The 18,017-nt window shown below is 33.6% G+C and overlaps 3 protein-coding genes across 3 annotated transcripts; all 3 read left to right on the top strand.

The window, feature by feature from the left end:
* Positions 1 to 79: 79 nt before the first annotated feature.
* On the top strand, positions 80 to 2,439 carry LOC137807643 (glucan endo-1,3-beta-glucosidase 8-like). The gene is made up of 2 exons (XM_068608373.1): positions 80 to 643; positions 1,167 to 2,439. The coding sequence occupies exons 1-2, from the start codon at positions 294 to 296 to the stop codon at positions 2,278 to 2,280; spliced, it is 1,464 nt and encodes a 487-aa protein (XP_068464474.1). The 5' UTR covers positions 80 to 293; the 3' UTR covers positions 2,281 to 2,439.
* A 3,489-nt stretch (positions 2,440 to 5,928) lies between these two features.
* Positions 5,929 to 9,383, top strand: LOC137807642 (uncharacterized). Its single transcript, XM_068608372.1, has 4 exons — positions 5,929 to 7,178; positions 7,348 to 7,566; positions 8,145 to 8,236; positions 8,468 to 9,383. Exons 1-4 carry the CDS (start codon positions 6,087 to 6,089, stop codon positions 9,165 to 9,167), a joined length of 2,103 nt encoding a protein of 700 aa, XP_068464473.1. The 5' UTR covers positions 5,929 to 6,086; the 3' UTR covers positions 9,168 to 9,383.
* A 3,960-nt stretch (positions 9,384 to 13,343) lies between these two features.
* Positions 13,344 to 16,855, top strand: LOC137807640 (uncharacterized). Its single transcript, XM_068608369.1, has 3 exons — positions 13,344 to 13,942; positions 15,859 to 16,120; positions 16,260 to 16,855. Exons 1-3 carry the CDS (start codon positions 13,637 to 13,639, stop codon positions 16,637 to 16,639), a joined length of 948 nt encoding a protein of 315 aa, XP_068464470.1. The 5' UTR covers positions 13,344 to 13,636; the 3' UTR covers positions 16,640 to 16,855.
* Positions 16,856 to 18,017: the final 1,162 nt, after the last annotated feature.

Below are 18,017 nucleotides of genomic sequence, written 5' to 3'. Positions count from 1 at the left end.
GGCTTAACACTAATGCAACACATGCTGGCATTATTACTGAATTAAGGAACGAATCTTTGTTCCATTTTATGTTATTGTAAAAAACTCAAGGATCTAGTCCTTGTTTTACCTTCTCTGTGAAGGCACTGAACCACACGCACTCACAAAGAAACCTCTCCTAGTCTATAAATTCCTGACCAAAGACTCATACCTTCCCCTTTCTTTTTCTCCCATTTGTTTGGGTTCTGTTCTGTCACTTTTCTTGAATCTTTGCTAGTTTCAAGGCCAGAATATAGAAAAAAAAAAGCCATAAAATGGAACAAGAAAAGGCACCATGTGTTGGGAACTTGGTGGCATTTCTTCTTGTCTTCTTAACCATGGCCTCATGTGGCTCAGGGGTTGGAGTCAACTGGGGAACCATGGCTACTCACAAGCTTCCACCAAGTAAGGTGGTCAAGATGCTTCAAGAAAACGGTGTTAATAAACTGAAGCTGTTTGATGCTGAAGAGTGGATTATGGCAGCTCTGATGGGGACTGATATTGAAGTAATGTTGGCAATACCCAACAACATGTTGGAGGATATGAGTAAGAATCCTCAGGTTGCAGATTCTTGGGTTTATGAAAATGTCACTACTTACATGTACCCTGGTGGACTAAATATCAAGTTAAGTAGTCCTATGAGTATATACAACATTCATGATTGCATTATTTGTGTTTCTTTTCCTCAAACGATAGTCTCTTGCTCTCCAATTTTCCACTATTTGACTCATCCATGCCCCTTTCTCCATTCTTCCATGGCATCTTGCATTTTTTCGGTTTTGTTTATTATATTTTTATTCTTTCATTGGAGATGCTACTGGTCAGTGTTTCATTTTCTTGGTCCAATTTTTTATAGTATCCCAAAATTTTCACGGAAGCCGCTATTACTCAGTTATGTAGCAACTGATTTCACTTTTCAGGAGTTTATCAAACTTCTTCCAATGCATATCATAATCTCTATCTATTTAGCTTATTGAAGTATTAGAATAAGACTAGTGTTCCAAGGAAAGTTGATCAATTAGAAGCATGCTACAGTGCCTCAATTAAGGAGTTTAAATGACATTATGTAATGTTCAATATATGAGATTCTGCTGTGTGTATGTTCAAGTCAAATTTTAACACTACTCTGCACTATGCTTGTGATGCAGGTATATTGCAGTGGGTAATGAACCTTTCCTTAAGGAATATAATGGCTCCTATCTACAGACAACCCTGCCCGCTCTTAAGAACATACAGATAGCTCTCAATAGTTGGGGCTTTGGTTCACAAATCAAAGTCACTGTTCCCTTCAATGCTGATGCTTACTACTCCCCAGACTCAAACCAAGTGCCATCAGCTGGTGACTTCAGGCCTGAAGTACGAGACCAGACCATTGAAATAGTCCAATTCTTGTATGCAAACAATGCACCTTTCACTGTCAATATCTACCCTTTCCTCAGTCTCTATGGAAATGATCATTTCCCTTTTGATTTTGCATTTTTTGACGGAAATAACAGGCCTCTTATAGATGGCAATTCAGTTTACACCAATGTGTTTGATGCAAATTTGGACACTCTTCTCTGGGCCTTAGAGAAGTCAGGATTTCCTGATATGGATGTTATAGTTGGAGAAGTTGGGTGGCCAACTGATGGTGATAAGAATGCCAATGTCCAGAATGCAAAAAGGTTCAACATGGGTTTGCTTAAGCATGCACTGAGTGGAAATGGTACTCCTAAAAGGAAAGGTATACTTGACATTTATCTATTCAGCCTGATTGATGAGAATGCCAAAAGTATTGCTCCTGGCAACTTTGAGAGGCACTGGGGGATTTTTGAGTTTGATGGCAAACCAAAGTATGAATTGGATTTGGCAGGACTTGAACAGAATAAGGGTCTGGTCCCAGTGGAGGGTGTAAAATACATGGAAAAACGGTGGTGTATCTTGGATCCAGAAGTGAAAGATCTACACTTATTGGCTGCTAGCATTGACTATGCTTGTAGCCAATCAGATTGTACTGCTTTGGGGTATGGTTCTTCTTGTAACACTCTAACTCTCCTAGGGAATGCTTCTTATGCCTTTAATATGTATTATCAAGTAAATAGCCAACAGGACTGGGACTGTGATTTCACTGGTTTGGCTACAGTAACAGATGATGATCCATCAGAAAAGGGTTGTCAGTTCCCAATAATGATCTCTTTTGGCTCTTCTTTACTGCGGCATGGAAGGCTAACAACCATCCTGATGAAAGCTTTCAGTATATATTTATTTGTAATTTTTTTATAGTTTACTCATTAAGCCAAGGAGCACTTCAAGAATGTGCCCCTCCAGTTTTTTTACTGTATATTCTTGAAAAAAAAATTGCATTCCTTGTTAGATACATTTGTTTATCTGATTGTAAGATAATTTTGGGCACATTTTAATTAATATTATTTTCATTTTAAAGGATTTGGATTCTCCTGTGCTGTTAACCTCTGTGATATGGTTATATTGAAAAGAAAGAAACATAGGATTTTCTTATCAACTGTTGGATCAATTCTTTTTATTTATCTTCTTAAAAAGAGAAATGGGGTTGGCCATATTCGAGAGAGAAAAAACCTTTTAAAGAATTAAAGAACTTCAATTTGATAAAAAAAATAAGAAAAATTGCTTTTATAAAAGTTGGTTAAAGTGCCTTTTAAAAAAAGTTGCACACCCTAATATCTCTTTTCCGCTTGAACACATTCATATTGGATGATAAAAAATGTTAGCTTAAAAGAACATTTGAAGCAATTTCTACCTATGCAATAAAAACAGTAAATTTTAAGTTTAAAAAAAAGAGTTCAGTTTTACTACCATGTTTTATATCATGTTGGCATAGTTTTTTACATCTGAATTAAATTGAGACAACCAATAACGATAACGATGAGACTCTACTTGTGCCTTTATTTCTGTAACATTACCATATCATGTTATTTAGTTACATGTTCTGCAAATTTGGCTAGCATAAAAAAAATGTAGGCTTAAAGTAACCCTTAAAAGAGTTTGAGCATATGCCATGATTCTGGGTATCTTAGGAAGAATTAGAAACACTTCTTGGTAAATTTTGAGGAGGTTTTATGGGCCAAGTCTCACAGTATAAACTTGTTACAGAGTCAAGGGCCAGAAGGATGAAATAGAGAGGCAGGTCTAAGAATTATGGGATAATGGATACTCAAGCCCAGTCATCATTCTTGTTTGAAAACAAAAAAAGGTTCAATCTTTGAGTGCAGAATACCTTAGACACACTGTATCTGAAGAAGGGGTGGCAATGGACTCAGAAAAGGTGCAGGGACTACTCAGATTCACCTGGTGTTTCATGTGCGGTTGCTAAAACAGGTAGCAGAAAACTACAAAGTGAAGTCTGAATTACCTATAGCTTGTGATACATGGATCCCATTACATTTTTTGGCTTCTAAAGTGCTGGTTAAACATGTGAACAAGTCAAACCGTGATGAATACAGTGAGCACAAAGCCAATAAAAAGAAGTATTTGAAAGATATATTCACCTTTTTGTATTTTGTCTTATTTTTTATGAATCACAAATTCTAAGTTAGATCAAATGTAAAAATAGAAAATATTATTTTTAAGACAATATCTTAAAACCTTACAAAGATAAAATAAAGAGAAAGAGCAAAACAAAGCGAAAAAAAAATACTTGCTAAAGAAACTAAAATTTCCCCAATCTTAACACGCCATAAAATGTGTGGAAAGAGGTAAATATAAGATAAGTAAAAAATTATGTATTTTCTTTATTTGTAAAAGGAAATTTGAAAATGAAAGTTTACACGTATATCAATGTAATCAAGATGTAACTCTCTACACACATTCAGGTTAGACATATTTGAACTTAACAAAAGAAAATATACAAAAGTAAAATTTGTGAAAATCAAAAGAATATTGCCCCCAAATTATCTTTAAGCTGGTTATTGGGCCTGCTTAAAGAAGTAGGAAATTTTACAAAAATGGTGCAAATGTGCACCATTTTTTTTTAAATGGATAGATTTGAAAAAACTTACATAAAAAGGTGTTTGAGGAGGACAAGTTCATTCTTATAAAGTTATCATATGCAAAATCACTTCTATTTTGTTTTAAACATTCCGTTGTCAATTCTCTTAACGAAATTTGTTTAAAAAATGTTGTGAAGAAGTTGTGCTTACTAAGCACAACTTTGAGTAATCTACATGTCATTTCAGAACCTACATTTTATTTTTTAATTATTCACATTTAATTAAATAAGTTAAACAATAAAATATTTATAATTTATGCCTCTATAATTTTTTATCCAACTTTTTAAAAGGAATTTTTTTCATTTTAGACTAAATAAAAACAATTGAACTAAAGTTCTTTAGTATAAAATAAATACACAAAAGTCTACACAATCATGCATGACTTTTGTGTATTTTTTTATCCTTAATTCGTCATATTCCTTATGACTTCACTTTTATAAAAAAAAAACTTAACAACATTTTAAGGTTAATCAAAGTCGTATCTAGTAAACATGATTTATTCACAACATTTTTTAAATTAAACTTTTGAGGACAAATGATGATTTTAGTGAAAATTTTAAAATGAAAGGGAAGTCATCTTCGTGTATGATGGTTTTAGAATATTGAAGTCATGTTTCTCAATCACGACTTGTCCATTTTTTACTCATTTTAATAATATTGGTGCAAAATTGCACTATTTTGGTTAACATCCCAAAGAAATAATTTGCATATGGAGAATCATGGAAAATTTACCTAAATTGTGTAATTTTTATATCAAATTTACGAAAATAAGTAGTTTTGAAAAATATTACAAAATTGGGTTATTCATATTTCTGGGCACAACTTCACTATTCTAGAGTCCACATTCAATAAGACAACTTTGACGGAAGCTATTGAGTAATATTAAAGTCGTCATGATTTTTGTTAAAAAAAATTCTAATAAAATCGTTCTCACTGAGCGTGACTTTGATTAACTAAAAAATGTTGTTAATTAACTAAAATCGTCCTAATACATAACGACTTCACCAATAATCGATTTTTCTTGCAAGAGGAAGAGTCATATATATATATAACAACTTCAATATAATTACAAAGTCTTTCGTAGCTAGGACAACTTCTTAATATTACAATCCAATTATCCAATCCAATTATCCAACAAAGAAAAAAAAGAGTATATATATAAAAAGAAGAATTTTCTATTCGAGCCAATTATTGTGCTTCCTAATACCTTTACAAAATGGTTAATAAGTTCAGGATGTCTATAATAAGTAGCAACAGTAATGAAATTACCATACTCCACTATTGCTGCAATGGTATCAGGTTCATCCTAATGAGCACCACAGGGAACTTGTTCCACTCTTCATGGATGTGGAAGTTCTCTCCAATGCTCAGGTCAAGGCAATGGTAGAGATTGAAGACCATCATGGCCAAAAAAATTTAAACCACACAACCAATGCATGTTCAAGATTTGAACATGAGACAGAGTATTACTTAGTTGCTTCCATAAAAGTCCTTGTTGAATGATGATTTTATAAGAATAAAATTGTGTCCCTAAAATACAATTTACTCATTTTTATTATTTTTTTAAAATCATCCGTTCTCTAGTAAATTCGAGATAAAATTACAAATTTTTTTTTTATAAAATTCAAGAGAATCATAGTCCATCCTACCAACAATATTAGCTAAATTAAATTTGCACCAAACATAGAGCTCATCTTACTATTGATAACAGCAGAAAGTGCAGTTTCAATCTTTCACTGCTCATTTATTTTGATTACAATTTATATATATACAAGCAAAAAAATATATAATTGTAGAGATCGACGCAATTTAAGAATAAAAAGCACATAAAATTATAGAGGAGATAATTTGAAAAGTGAAAGAAACGTTGAAACGTGAATAGGAGTGGAGTGGGGTAGGGCATCCTAATTAAAAAAAAAAAGAATGGCGTGATAATAGTAAGTAGAGAAGAGAGAAGAGAATCACGAGTAACGGGACAAATATTTGAATTCAAAGAGGCATCACACAGCGCATACAAAACCACCCTGTAACGGCTTCATCTCAATCACTCTCAGACCAACACCAATGGCTTCTCTCACCCCAGGCATTCTCCTCAAAATGCTTCAGGCCATGAACACCAACACCCGCGTCACCGGCGACCACCGTTCCCCGCTCCTCCAGGTCATCGGAATTGTCCCCGCCCTCGCAGGCTCTGACCTCTGGTCCAACCAAGGCTTCTACCTCAACCTCTCCGACTCCCTCAACTCCACCTACGTCCTCCTCTCCCACCCCGACACCGACCTCATCCTCTCCAACCGCCTCCAGCTAGGCCAGTTCGTCCACGTCGACCGTTTCCAATTCGACTCCCCCCTCCCCTCCGTCTCCGCCATCCGCCCCCTCGCCGGCCGCCACCCCTTCCTAGGCACCCCTGAGCCCCTCGTCGCTCGCATCTCCCCCACCACGCGTCACTTTCTCATCCAACCCCTCCCTGACTCCGACCACGACCCGCTCTCCCTCTACCTCTCCAACCCCGACCCCACCCAACCCCGAAATACTAACCCTAGCCCCGAAGAACCTAAACACAAAGAACAGAAACCTAAAGACAAAGAACGCGTCTCCCGAGAGCCTCTCGCGCCTCGCGACAACTTGCCTCCGCAGAGATTCTCCTCCCCGGCCACTGCCAAGAGGTCGTATTCGGCGTCCAGGAACAAGACCGCTGTTGTTGCGGCTGAGCGGGATCCCTCTCCCGCCGGTAAGGGGAAGAGGTCCGCGTCTCCCGTGCCGTCCAAGTGCGTGGTTCCCAGCCTCGTTTCGGCGCGTGAGGATAATCGGAAGGTGTCCAGGGAGCCGGCGATTGTTGTGCCGTCGAGGTACCGGCAGGCTTCTCCGAACGGGAGGAAGCAGCCGTCACCTAGTCCGCGGCGGGCGTCGCTTTCTCCCGGGAGGAGGTTGTCTGGCGGGCTCAAGGTCTCGCCGGTGGTGGTGGACTCCGCCGCAAAGAAGAAGATGGCCACCATTGTCGCCGGGATCTCGAAGGTCTCCGATGCGCTGGTCGGGTCCAAGAGTGCGAGGAAGAATTGGGATGAGCAACCGCCGGTCACTCCTGTTGAACCTGAACACAAAGAAAAGAGTGGTTCTAAGTGTAAGGTTGACGCGCAAGCAATTTTGCGTACTCAGGTAAATGAAATTGAGACGAATCAAATGTAGAAAGTGTTAACTTAGAACGTAATTGCTTGTGATCGAGCTTATGAAGAGGTCAATTGCAATTGTTTTTCTTGTTTTAGGAACAATAAACCTCACTTGGTATATGTTTGGTTTTGACCCTAATACTGATATAATTTTGCAGGCTGCGATGTCAAGGCGTTTGAGTGATGTGAGTGGTCATAAACCGGGTAGCAATTATTCTTCCAGCAATGAGAAAACTAAAGCTTTATCTCCTCAGAGTTGTGTCCTTGGAGACAAATCCAATTTTGCAGCTATGGGTATCACCATTCATGAAAAGAAATGGACCGATGGAAGTGTTCCAATAGATGCTGTGTCTGGGAACCTTGCAAAACTCGGAAAGGTATGGGTTTTGACAATTTACTACTGCGTTGTCGTTATCATATGATATAATCTAGAATTAAACATAATAAGGAGAAAACTCTAATGCTTTTTGCCACAGCTCTGAGCTTCCATTGGTAACCAGCTAACACTTCTATTGAACTGATTACTTTTCAATACTAATTAGATAACAGTCTTTTGAAGATATCTAGTTAACTGCACCTAAATTTTGTCCCAAGAAGTAATAGATTTTGTACCCTTCTAAAGTAAAATGCAGTGTGGTGACAGTGAGTAGTACGACAAAAACCAAGGGCAGCAGCAATATTTTTCACATACTAATATATGGAATTATGCTTTTCGCATATTATAATCTGTTTCACAAGTGTTAGCATCCAGACTACAGGTTTCTTAACATAATTTTTAGTCCACAACAATAGGATATTTTCATCCAACAAAAACAAGCCAAAAGAATAGATAGGTATATTTCTTCATGATAGGAAAGGGGCTAGAACAGAGTCAGTTAATTTTTATATTTTTGATGAAGAGGCTCGGTTGATTTGATATAATAAGTCCAAGTCCCTTTTTATCAACCCAATGCAGGAAGCAATGCAAAGAAAGGTTCTTGCCTCTGCTGCTGCTGCTGAAGCATTAGAGGAGGCCAATGCTACTGAATGTATTATAAGAAATTTAAGGTAACAATTCCACTTTTACCTCAATTTTGTACTTGAAAAGAGCCTACAATATTCCAAACTTTTGAATTCTATCGGAAGTTTCAATATTTAAACCTACAATTTAAAATTCTATTTTCTTTTCAAGGATTTCAATTCATATTTTTCCTTTTGCATATATGATGCGTTTGTTTTTGTTTCTCCTTGATGGCTAACATAAATGATGCGTTTGTTTTTGTTCCTTCGACCTATCAGCATGTTTTCAGACCTGTGCTCAGTGTGCCAGGCTAGAAATCCTTTGCCAACCATAGACAGATTTTTCACTATCTACGATGATGTTTTGAAATCAACTGCGATGGCTGAAGCTGTTGCGAACAGATATTATTCAGAGACGCCTGATGACAACAGCATTCCGACAGAACAGTCAAAATCACTCACTCTCTGGGTCGAAGCTGCCTTGGCCACTGATCTACAGATAGTATCCCTTCTTACTGGCACCACCGCTGACCCACCATCAACACTGCAGAAAAGCTTGTCAAAAAGGCACTCTCTGGGTGCAGCTAAGAACCATGTGAAGGTTCCTTCATCACCACCATCCAGTATGAGTGCCAGTGTGTGGACAAGAGGTAGTGGAATGAAAGAGACAGTAGAGCTTGGAGCAAAATTGCTATCTGAAATGCAGATGTGGTTTCTACGGTTTGTTGAGGAGTCCCTTGATGCAGGATTTAAAGTGTTTGGAGAGTGTGCAGCTGATGGGAAAAAAACATTGCCCCTGGATGGTGGCTCCATTGCTGTTGTTTTGTCGCACTTGAAGCGTGTGAATGCATGGCTGGACCGTGTGGTTTCCAAAGGGGATGATTCACTTACAGAGAAGATTGAGAAATTGAAGAGAAAGATCTACGGTTTTGTCATTCAGCATGTAGGAACGACTTTTGACAATTCTGCTTCATCATGAATTTCTGAGTTTATTTCCCATTTAACTTCAAAATCGATAAACGGGAAATGCTTCTTCCCTCATCAGATAAGAATGTTTTCAAATGCTCAGGGAATTATTATTATTATTATTTATTATTATTATTTCATTGTATTTCAGTGTGGCTGAGATAATGGACTGAAATGTATTTTACAAAAGAATTGAACAGGTCATATAGCTTGATTATTGTTTGTTACATATATTGTTCTCATCAAGAAAGATGACTCATAACTAGAGCATAAGTTTAATTAGAGTGTGTCCTTCTTGATTGGTCGCCTTTCCCACTTATAGTGAGTCTTCATCCCTTCTATTTCCTAGTCTTTATTGTGTATTAAGAAGACTTTATTCGCATACGTATCAATCACCATAATTCTCATAATTCTCGTATTTTCTTCATCCCTTCTATTTCCTAGTCTTTATTGTGTATTAAGAAGACTTTATTCGCATACGCATCAAAGACGAGATCTTCATTAATTTCTTCACTAAATTCTTTTTCTCTGGTTATAAGATCGGTCCATGATTTTACAATTTCTTAGACTCGGACATAAATCAATAAGGTTAATAAGCTTTCAAGATCTTATGGGATCGATGACCTCACATAATTACATTCAGTTGGAGACCTTGAATACATTCAATTTAATTGAATTAATACGCTGTATTTAAAATTAGTGTATTTAAAAAAACACTAATCAAGTAGGTTGGGGGAAGAAAATCAAATTAATAACCTGTTTGAAATTATCTCTCTTCCTCACTTTAGATTTATTGTGATGTGTAAAGTAATAATAATCTATAGTAATAGGAAGAGAGATGCACAAAACAAAAAGTAAAAATGTCTAGAAAATATTGATTTGTCGTGAATACTTTTTAGTTATTGTGAATTTTTTACTCTGATAAACCTCTTTAAAAAAATGTTTCCCCAGATCCACCATTTGTATTGTCTAGACTTGAATATCCTTCTTTTTGTAATCTTTATTACTAAACCTAAAAAAACTACAACAAATAGTGGGATATACATAACTTGAATGACAACATGTCAAGAATAATTGAACTCAATGTGACGTTGTTGTGTCACAACAACCATAAATCTAGTATTTTTCCTTCACCCATCTACAAACTAGTCATATTTTGGTGAATGACAAGTAATGTCATGTTCACCATTGGAACAACAACATAAAACCATCAATGTCTGGATTTATAATTTTGCATATTTTTCTATATTGTATCTTGTGTGGTCCATCAAAGATCATTAAAAAAAGAGATACAAAAGATGAACTTTATTACTCAACTTTTAGGCATCAAAATACCCCCAATGAAACTCAATATAGGTATGTTTTATAAGCTTATTAGCTTAACTAAACTAGTAGTTTGTTTTATTAACTTTATAAATTGGTTTAACTAACAAAAAATTATTGGTAAAACTTTTCAGAATAATTTATTTTAAGATTTTTTTCAAATCTAATTTAATATTACAAAATTAATTTCTAAGATGAAATTTGCACCTTAGTATAATTTGAGCTTCTCTGTAATTTGAGTGAGGGTGTATATAGAAGGTAAGATTTTACTTTTCACAAGTGAGAATTGGACCCCTCATGAACTGAATTCCAATAGATTTTTTGTGCCAGAAATGAAAAGGAATGTGAAAATTTGGCTCTCCAATAACCAAACTTTCACTCATACACACATATATATATTAATTTGATTTTACGTGATAGCTTATTAATTTCTTTTATATTTAATTTTTTATTGTAATTTATTTATTTTTACTTGTTACCTATTTCAATTTTATAAAAATAATTAATTATTGTAATATTTGTAGTATTTGTTGGATCATCTTTTATGTAGTTTAAATAAAAAAAAATTAACATTATAAATTAAAAAAACTAATATTCCACCACACGATATGCGAAAATTACACGCAATCAAAATCTTAGAAAAGAATTTCAACAGGATAGAAGTTTAAATTGAGAAATAAATAAATATTTGTTTTAAATAAATAAAAATAAAATGCAATTAATACTTATTAGATGAACTCACTTAAATAAAGTGACTTGTCTAAATAAAAACTATATATAATTTAAGAAAATAAAAGTACTAAAATGTTTAATAAAATTTAATTACTTTAAGAAAATATAAATTATAATTAATAATATAGTAAAACTTATTTTCATAATAAAATTAGTTTAGTAATATTCTTTTAAATTATGAAATGGTGTAATGAATTTGATTGAAGTTGTTTTTTCAAGTACTTTCTAAATATGATTTTTAATGACTTTTTTGTGGGAGTGACTATTAGTAAATAAATCTCTCTCTTTTATATAGTCAACTTTTTTATATTTATAAAACGAAATTAGATTTATCACAAATTTCAATGACTACAAACATATAATTTAATAAAAAAGTAATTTTGTCTTCCATTTCTTTTCAAGTTTTTTTTAAACAAATATTTCTCTCTTTTATATTTATCTTTCTAACAAATAATAAAAATTCAATGCATTCACTTTTTTTCTTTTAATTATTTAATGCCCATTTATTTAAGGACGTATATTTAGCAGTTATATCAATTAAAGCAGTTTTCTAACGTAATATGCTTATTTATTTCTTTGAACAAGACACAATTTGTGGGGTAAACTAAGCTTTATTTTTAAATAACACTTAATAACATGAATATTTCCTAAGTAGTGATTAATTACTTAATGTTTTCTTATTAGATAAATAGAAGTAATAGTTATTTTCACTTATTATATTACTTAAATTATAATTGATAATTAAAATTTAATTTATAATTATTAGTAATTATACATTTTCAAATAACACAATAAATATAGAAATTATTTAAATTATAATTTTTTATTATTATCTAAATGAATTATTTTTAATATCTACTTGCTGGTGGTGCATGACAGGAACAAAACTGACTAAAAATGTTACTTTGTTTTAATAAATTGATGACTGTTAATAGGTTAGTTTACTAGACCCTAATCATCTTATCCCATCTAATAATTATAAAAATTTCATATAATTTTTATATTTCATTTGCTAAGATTTATAAAAAAAAATGATATAAATGTTTCTACTGCAAAAAAATACTTTTAAAATACAAAATATGTGATAATTAAAAAAGTTAATTTAAAACATTTTAAGATAAACTTACTTTTCTTCGTATTTATTTTAAAGTGTTCAAATTCAAAATTCTACTTCAAAAGTTCATTCCAACCAACTAAATACTTGGGAAACATATTCTTTTATGACAATTAACCTCAATAAAATTCTATTTTAAAAAAGATAAATAGTTAATTATTATTTATATAATCATATCATTATATAAAATATATTTTTTATAGAATATTTTTTTTTTAATAAATAAAACAACTATTTATCTAATCAAATATTAACTGTACAATCTTTTCAAGAAGAAATTAATAAATTTTCCATTTAAAAATATTTATTGCATATATACTTTTAAAATAACTCTTATAAAATTATATATTATTTTAATATAATAAAATATGGATATACACCATGTGTTTCCTTTCCTCCAGTTATATAAATTGAGTTTTATTTGGCAGCTCTGAAGACTTTTAATTATTAATAAAATAATTTTGATAAATTCATAACAGAAATTATATTGTTAATCAATTAAAAATGATTAGATATAAAATTATAATAGAAGTAAACATATTTTAGTGAAGTTCTGATAAAAAAGATGACATAATATAGCATTCATAAGAATAAAAAATAACAAAATATTTTAATAATCTTATGAGAATTCAAAGTCCAACATCTCTATCAAAATCTGATTTGATTTAAGAAAAATTGATTTCTACATTATCTTCACTATAAAATCGACCGTTACTATGAGTTTCTAGTATAAGAAACTAGAAGATAAAAGAAAAAAAAATGATTAAATAGTTTGATACAAAGGCAATTTTTACATGTTTAAAAAAAACCGTAACCATCATACTTTAATTAAAAAAAGATTTTTGAATTTATTAGAAAAGATACTTAAAGGAAACGTGTGTTGATCATGTGATGATTCATTGCGGAAGGTTGGTGACACGTGTGTAGATTAGAAGCAGTGTACCACATCCACACGGACCCTACCGCACCCGAAAAAACACGCGCACGGAATCGGGGCCCTATAAAATCCCAAAGAAATGTATGTGTATGTATCTATGTATGGAAGTGGTAATGTTAATCCTATGCGAACAGTCTCAGTCCTAGATACATCATCATCATCCATATTTGTTGTTGATCCCCGCCTCTCACCTTCCACCTCCTCAACTCACTGTTTTTTACCTTCTGCGTTATCCTCTTCCTTCGCCACTCTTAAACGCTCCGTTTTCTTCACATTCATCTCAGATCACACCGCCGCAAAACCCTAGAATTTTCTGCTTTTCATTTTTTTTGCGTTTTCGATCTTTGCCCGGCGCTTACTGTGAGTTGGATTGGGAATGGCGGGTGGAGGGAGCAGGAGGGATGAGGCGCCCGTCATAAGCAGCACGAACGTCTTCGCCGCGCTTGGCAGCTTGAAGAAGAAGAAGAAGAAGTCCGACAAGGAGCAGGGTCCGTCCAAGGCCCAAGACCCTCAGAAGAAGGACGTTTTCTGGGCCCCCGCGCCGCTCACTTCTAAGTCCTGGGCTGATGTTGACGACGAGGATGATGACGACTATTACGCCACCACCGCTCCTCTTGAATCCGTTTGGGCTGCTTCGCCTGCTTCCGAGACCGTTACTCAAAACGATGATGCCATTACTGAGGTTTTAATTACTGCCCCGACTTTTTCTTGAAACTCCTTGTAGACTTTTTAAGTTCTTTTTTTCTAATTAATGTTTTTTATTGTTTGTTAGTTATCTCTGTCTATAATCCTAGTTAATCCGAATGTTTTTTTGTTAATAGTTTAGTTACTGGGTTGGATTGTTGTTGTTTGTCTTTAACCTTGCTGTGGATTGTTGTTTGTGCTCGTGTCTATCTATCTACATGTAGATTGATTGCATTTAGTTATTCGTTCTTTAAAATAATGTTGATGATTATTTAGTGGTTATTAAGTCGTATTATCCCAATTGCTCGGAGTGTTTTGTGAATCCTGTAGTTTCTGGCACGGATTGTTGTTTGTGTTTGACCAGACTGGATTGGTTGTGTTGCGTGGACACAACTGCTACAACAAAAAATTTGTTTACCTATCTATCTGTATAACTATTTAGAGATAGATGGTTGAGTAATGCTTATACATACACACACACAAACATCGATGAAAATTAATCTGAGTTGAAATGTTTCATTTACTATGAATGTGGCACAGGGGAGTGCAAGGTGCTTCATCAGGGTCCTTGTATTTCTCTGTTACTTTTATTTGAACTTGGTTTGCATGTGGTGTTTAGTATTGGGTGGCTTTATATATTGGGGGAGAAAGATTTGCATGAAAGTTGTTGACTATTGATTGATTTGCTGGAAAGCTGTGTACTTATCTATTTGTCTTGTCTGTGTTGATCATGATTATCCGGTTGTCTAGCATCTCGATAATAATTAACAATTATTACCTAGTTTTCTTATATTTATATAGATGTATGTTAATTCGTATGAGTTTTGTTGATAATTTCATAATTTTTTTAGTTGTCTAGCTTCGTGATAATATTTGGATAGTCTGTCTGTGTGATTTATGTTAACAATTTCATTATTGTGCAATTGTTTATACTTCCCCTTTGTCTTTGTGGGGTTGCTGATTTGATTATAATGGCACTGCAGTTCTTTATACTTCCCCATGTGTCTGTTCTTTTTTTAGCTGCTGTATATATGATTTGTGTTAACTACTTTATGATTGGGGTTTTGTTTACTTGCAATTAACAGCTTAGTCTATACCTTTGCTGATTTGATTTACCGGTGCAGTGGATCTATATACTTCCCCATGTGTCTGATTTTGTGCTTTAACTGCTATATATATTATTTATGTTAATGGTTTCATGATTGGAGTCTTGTTTACTTGCAATTATGAAGTTGTTAACACAAACCATATGTACCGCAGCTAAAAGCAAGATCAGACACATGGGAATTATAAGGAACCACTTTATATCTTCGTGTGTGTGTGATCTTGTATTACATAAATCATATATACAGAAGCTAAACACAAGATCAGATACATGGAAAAGTATTAAGAACTGTTGCACAACTATAATCAAATCAACAAAGAATGGAGGGTTATTATACTGTTACAGCAACGAAGTTTTTTATACTTTTTCATGTGTTATTTTTTTCTGCCTTCACTTTTAAAGAAATAGGAACGGTCTTCTCGTATTTTTCTTTTTCAGAAGGAAACAATATTTAAATGGTATAAATGTCTAATGATGATCTAAACTCCTGCAAAAAGAGGGAAAACGTATAAAGATGTACATTTTATGACAACAACGGTCAAACTTAAATATGGACCTTTGTACTCTTTTACTCTCGTGACAAATAATCATTCATTAGCTATGTCTGGAAATAAGGTACTGAATAAAATTATCTAACATGTAGATGAGCTTACTATTGTTGTTGAAAAATCCTGACTGTTAGCTATTTTTTAAATCAATCAATAAATTAGTCTTCGCTGTAATTCTCTCACTTAAAATGTTATCTCTCCTGATGGTTTCATTGGTTACGTTTCCACTAACTGGTATAGTTGATGAATACTTGAAACCAGGAAATTGAGAGTGAGTCAGAAGGTCTCGATGATGCTGATGATGATGCCGAGGATGAACATGAAAATGACTTAGAAGTGCCAGAAGAAATCGAGCCTGTTCCTCAGAAGCCTGCTGAACCATCAGTGGTTACAAAAGAAGCTGAAAGGCAACTTTCAAAGAAGGAATTAAAGAAAAAGGGGCTTGAAGAACTTGAAGCTGCTTTGGCTGAGCTAGGCCTAGGATACTCGCCAAAGGAACCCTCTAGCCAAGATGATTCCCATGGTAATGTTAATGTGTTTTTAATTGTATTCATCTATAACAAGTAAAGTAATCCTTAAATATATTAGTTATCTCGGGTAAAACTATGTAGCTAACTGAATCTTCCTTATTTGGAAATTTTTTCTGGTCTTCAAAAATTTAGGTGCTGAGAAGAAAGAAGAGGATATCAATGGTTCTGTGGAAAAGAAGGAGAATGCTACTGGGGAAAGCAAAAATGCTAAAAAGAAAAAGAAGAAGGACAAATCTTTAAAGGAACAGAAGGAATCACAAGACCAGCCTGATGGTGTGGAGGCTGGAAATACAACATCTGAAACTCCTGAAACAGAGAAGACTGAGGACAACTCTGCAATTGATGTTAAAGAGAGACTTAAGAAAGTTGCTTCAATGAAGAAGAAAAAATCAAGCAAGGAGATGGATGCTGCCGCACGTGCTGCCGCCAATGAGGCTGCTGCAAGGAGTGCAAAGCTGGCTGCAGCCAAGAAAAAAGAGAAAGGTCACTACAATCAGCAGCCAGTGCGGTAAACAGGCCGTCAAAGTTATTGTATCTTCTCTTTTGGTGTTTAATTTTCCTTTGGTCCTTTCCATTTGCTATCTTTCTATATCATATATATGAGCATATGCTCTTTGTTCATTTGCAAATGCAAAATAAACATTGGAGCGGCTTTAGTTAATTTGACTTTGAGTAAGTTTTGTCTAATTTTATCTTTTGTGGGGAAATAGAAGTATTTTATCAGTGTATGTTTTTGTTTTTGTTCTTCCTTGGTCTTATTGCTTTATCTATATCTTTGTTGGCTTAAGATTTCATCCCCTCCGATCAGTGTATGTATGGGTTAAAATGACCATAACCCACACTAAGTTGGGGTGATGGTCAACCATATGATCAGATATTTGTAAGAATTTGATATCAAAAGGTGTTCGTTCAGAAACTCTTGGAACTTAGTCAAGCAAGAACGGGTGGTTCTACAGTCACTATCCAATACTTATTTTTCTTTCCAATTTCAATGCATTTACTTGTTCTCGGAACACTTTTGATCCAACACCTTTATTTTTAAATGCCAGTGTAAATCCAGGGACTTTGATTATAATAAAATCTTTTCCCATTTTATATTTTGAGTATTTTATCAAGATTATAGTCCGGATATATGGAATATTATTTTTATTTTTAATTATTAAAACTACTCAATATTTAATCTTTTTTTATAACAAGTAGCTTTTTTTAATTTGTTACCATTTAATAGTTCTAAAAAAATTTGTACGGTCAATCTACTTGAAAAGTTCATAAATTCTTTTTTAATGTATTTTATAAAAGAAATTAAATAAAAAAAACTTTTTGCAAGTACAACTTTCCACCAACTACGCCATTACACACTTCTCTTCTTTTATGAAGTTTTTCTCTCCCTTTATCGCACTTTTCTCTCGCACAATATCAATTCCAAAGCAACATATGGTATTGAAAATGATAAAAATATCCTTAAAAAATAATGAAAATAACCTTAAAAAAAAGTTGTAAACTTCCTGATCGGAAAATATTCTGGATTTAAATATCCAGAACACATTTTGAATTCTGGAAATATTTATTCAAAATGCATTTTCAATTTTATGTTTCAGATTTTTTTATTTGGAATATTTTTTATTTTTTAATTATTTTTATTATTTTAGATTTTTTAAAAATTGATATGATGCAGGAAGAAATTGTCTTTATTATATTACTTGTTAGTTTAGCCTCGCCCATGTGTCCCAAATATGCAAGCATGGTATGGGACGACCCTCTTAATAAATGTTATAGATATTTTGAATTAAATCTTTAATAAATTTTCTTGATCTAAGGAATATTTATTTAATTGTGTCACTCTGATTTTTTATATGATGAGATGATTATTATTTTAGTTCGAAATCTTGA

This window comes from Phaseolus vulgaris, chromosome 3 (assembly GCF_000499845.2).
Source record: "Phaseolus vulgaris cultivar G19833 chromosome 3, P. vulgaris v2.0, whole genome shotgun sequence".
In the NCBI taxonomy this organism is placed as follows: Eukaryota; Viridiplantae; Streptophyta; class Magnoliopsida; order Fabales; family Fabaceae; genus Phaseolus; species Phaseolus vulgaris.
The sequence above is the reverse complement of the archived record's forward strand: the minus strand, read 5'-3'. Positions and strand labels throughout refer to the sequence as shown.

Excerpts from the sequence above, each read along its gene's own strand:
- LOC137807643 (XM_068608373.1), top strand. The coding sequence starts at position 294 with ATGGAACAAGAAAAGGCACCATGTGTTGGGAACTTGGTGGCATTTCTT. Across the intron at positions 644-1,166 it reads CCTGGTGGACTAAATATCAA|GTATATTGCAGTGGGTAATG; the intron begins GTTAAGTAGTCC and ends CTTGTGATGCAG.
- LOC137807642 (XM_068608372.1), top strand. The coding sequence starts at position 6,087 with ATGGCTTCTCTCACCCCAGGCATTCTCCTCAAAATGCTTCAGGCCATG. Across the intron at positions 7,179-7,347 it reads AAGCAATTTTGCGTACTCAG|GCTGCGATGTCAAGGCGTTT; the intron begins GTAAATGAAATT and ends ATAATTTTGCAG. Across the intron at positions 7,567-8,144 it reads ACCTTGCAAAACTCGGAAAG|GAAGCAATGCAAAGAAAGGT; the intron begins GTATGGGTTTTG and ends AACCCAATGCAG.
- LOC137807640 (XM_068608369.1), top strand. The coding sequence starts at position 13,637 with ATGGCGGGTGGAGGGAGCAGGAGGGATGAGGCGCCCGTCATAAGCAGC. Across the intron at positions 13,943-15,858 it reads ACGATGATGCCATTACTGAG|GAAATTGAGAGTGAGTCAGA; the intron begins GTTTTAATTACT and ends ACTTGAAACCAG. Across the intron at positions 16,121-16,259 it reads TAGCCAAGATGATTCCCATG|GTGCTGAGAAGAAAGAAGAG; the intron begins GTAATGTTAATG and ends TCAAAAATTTAG.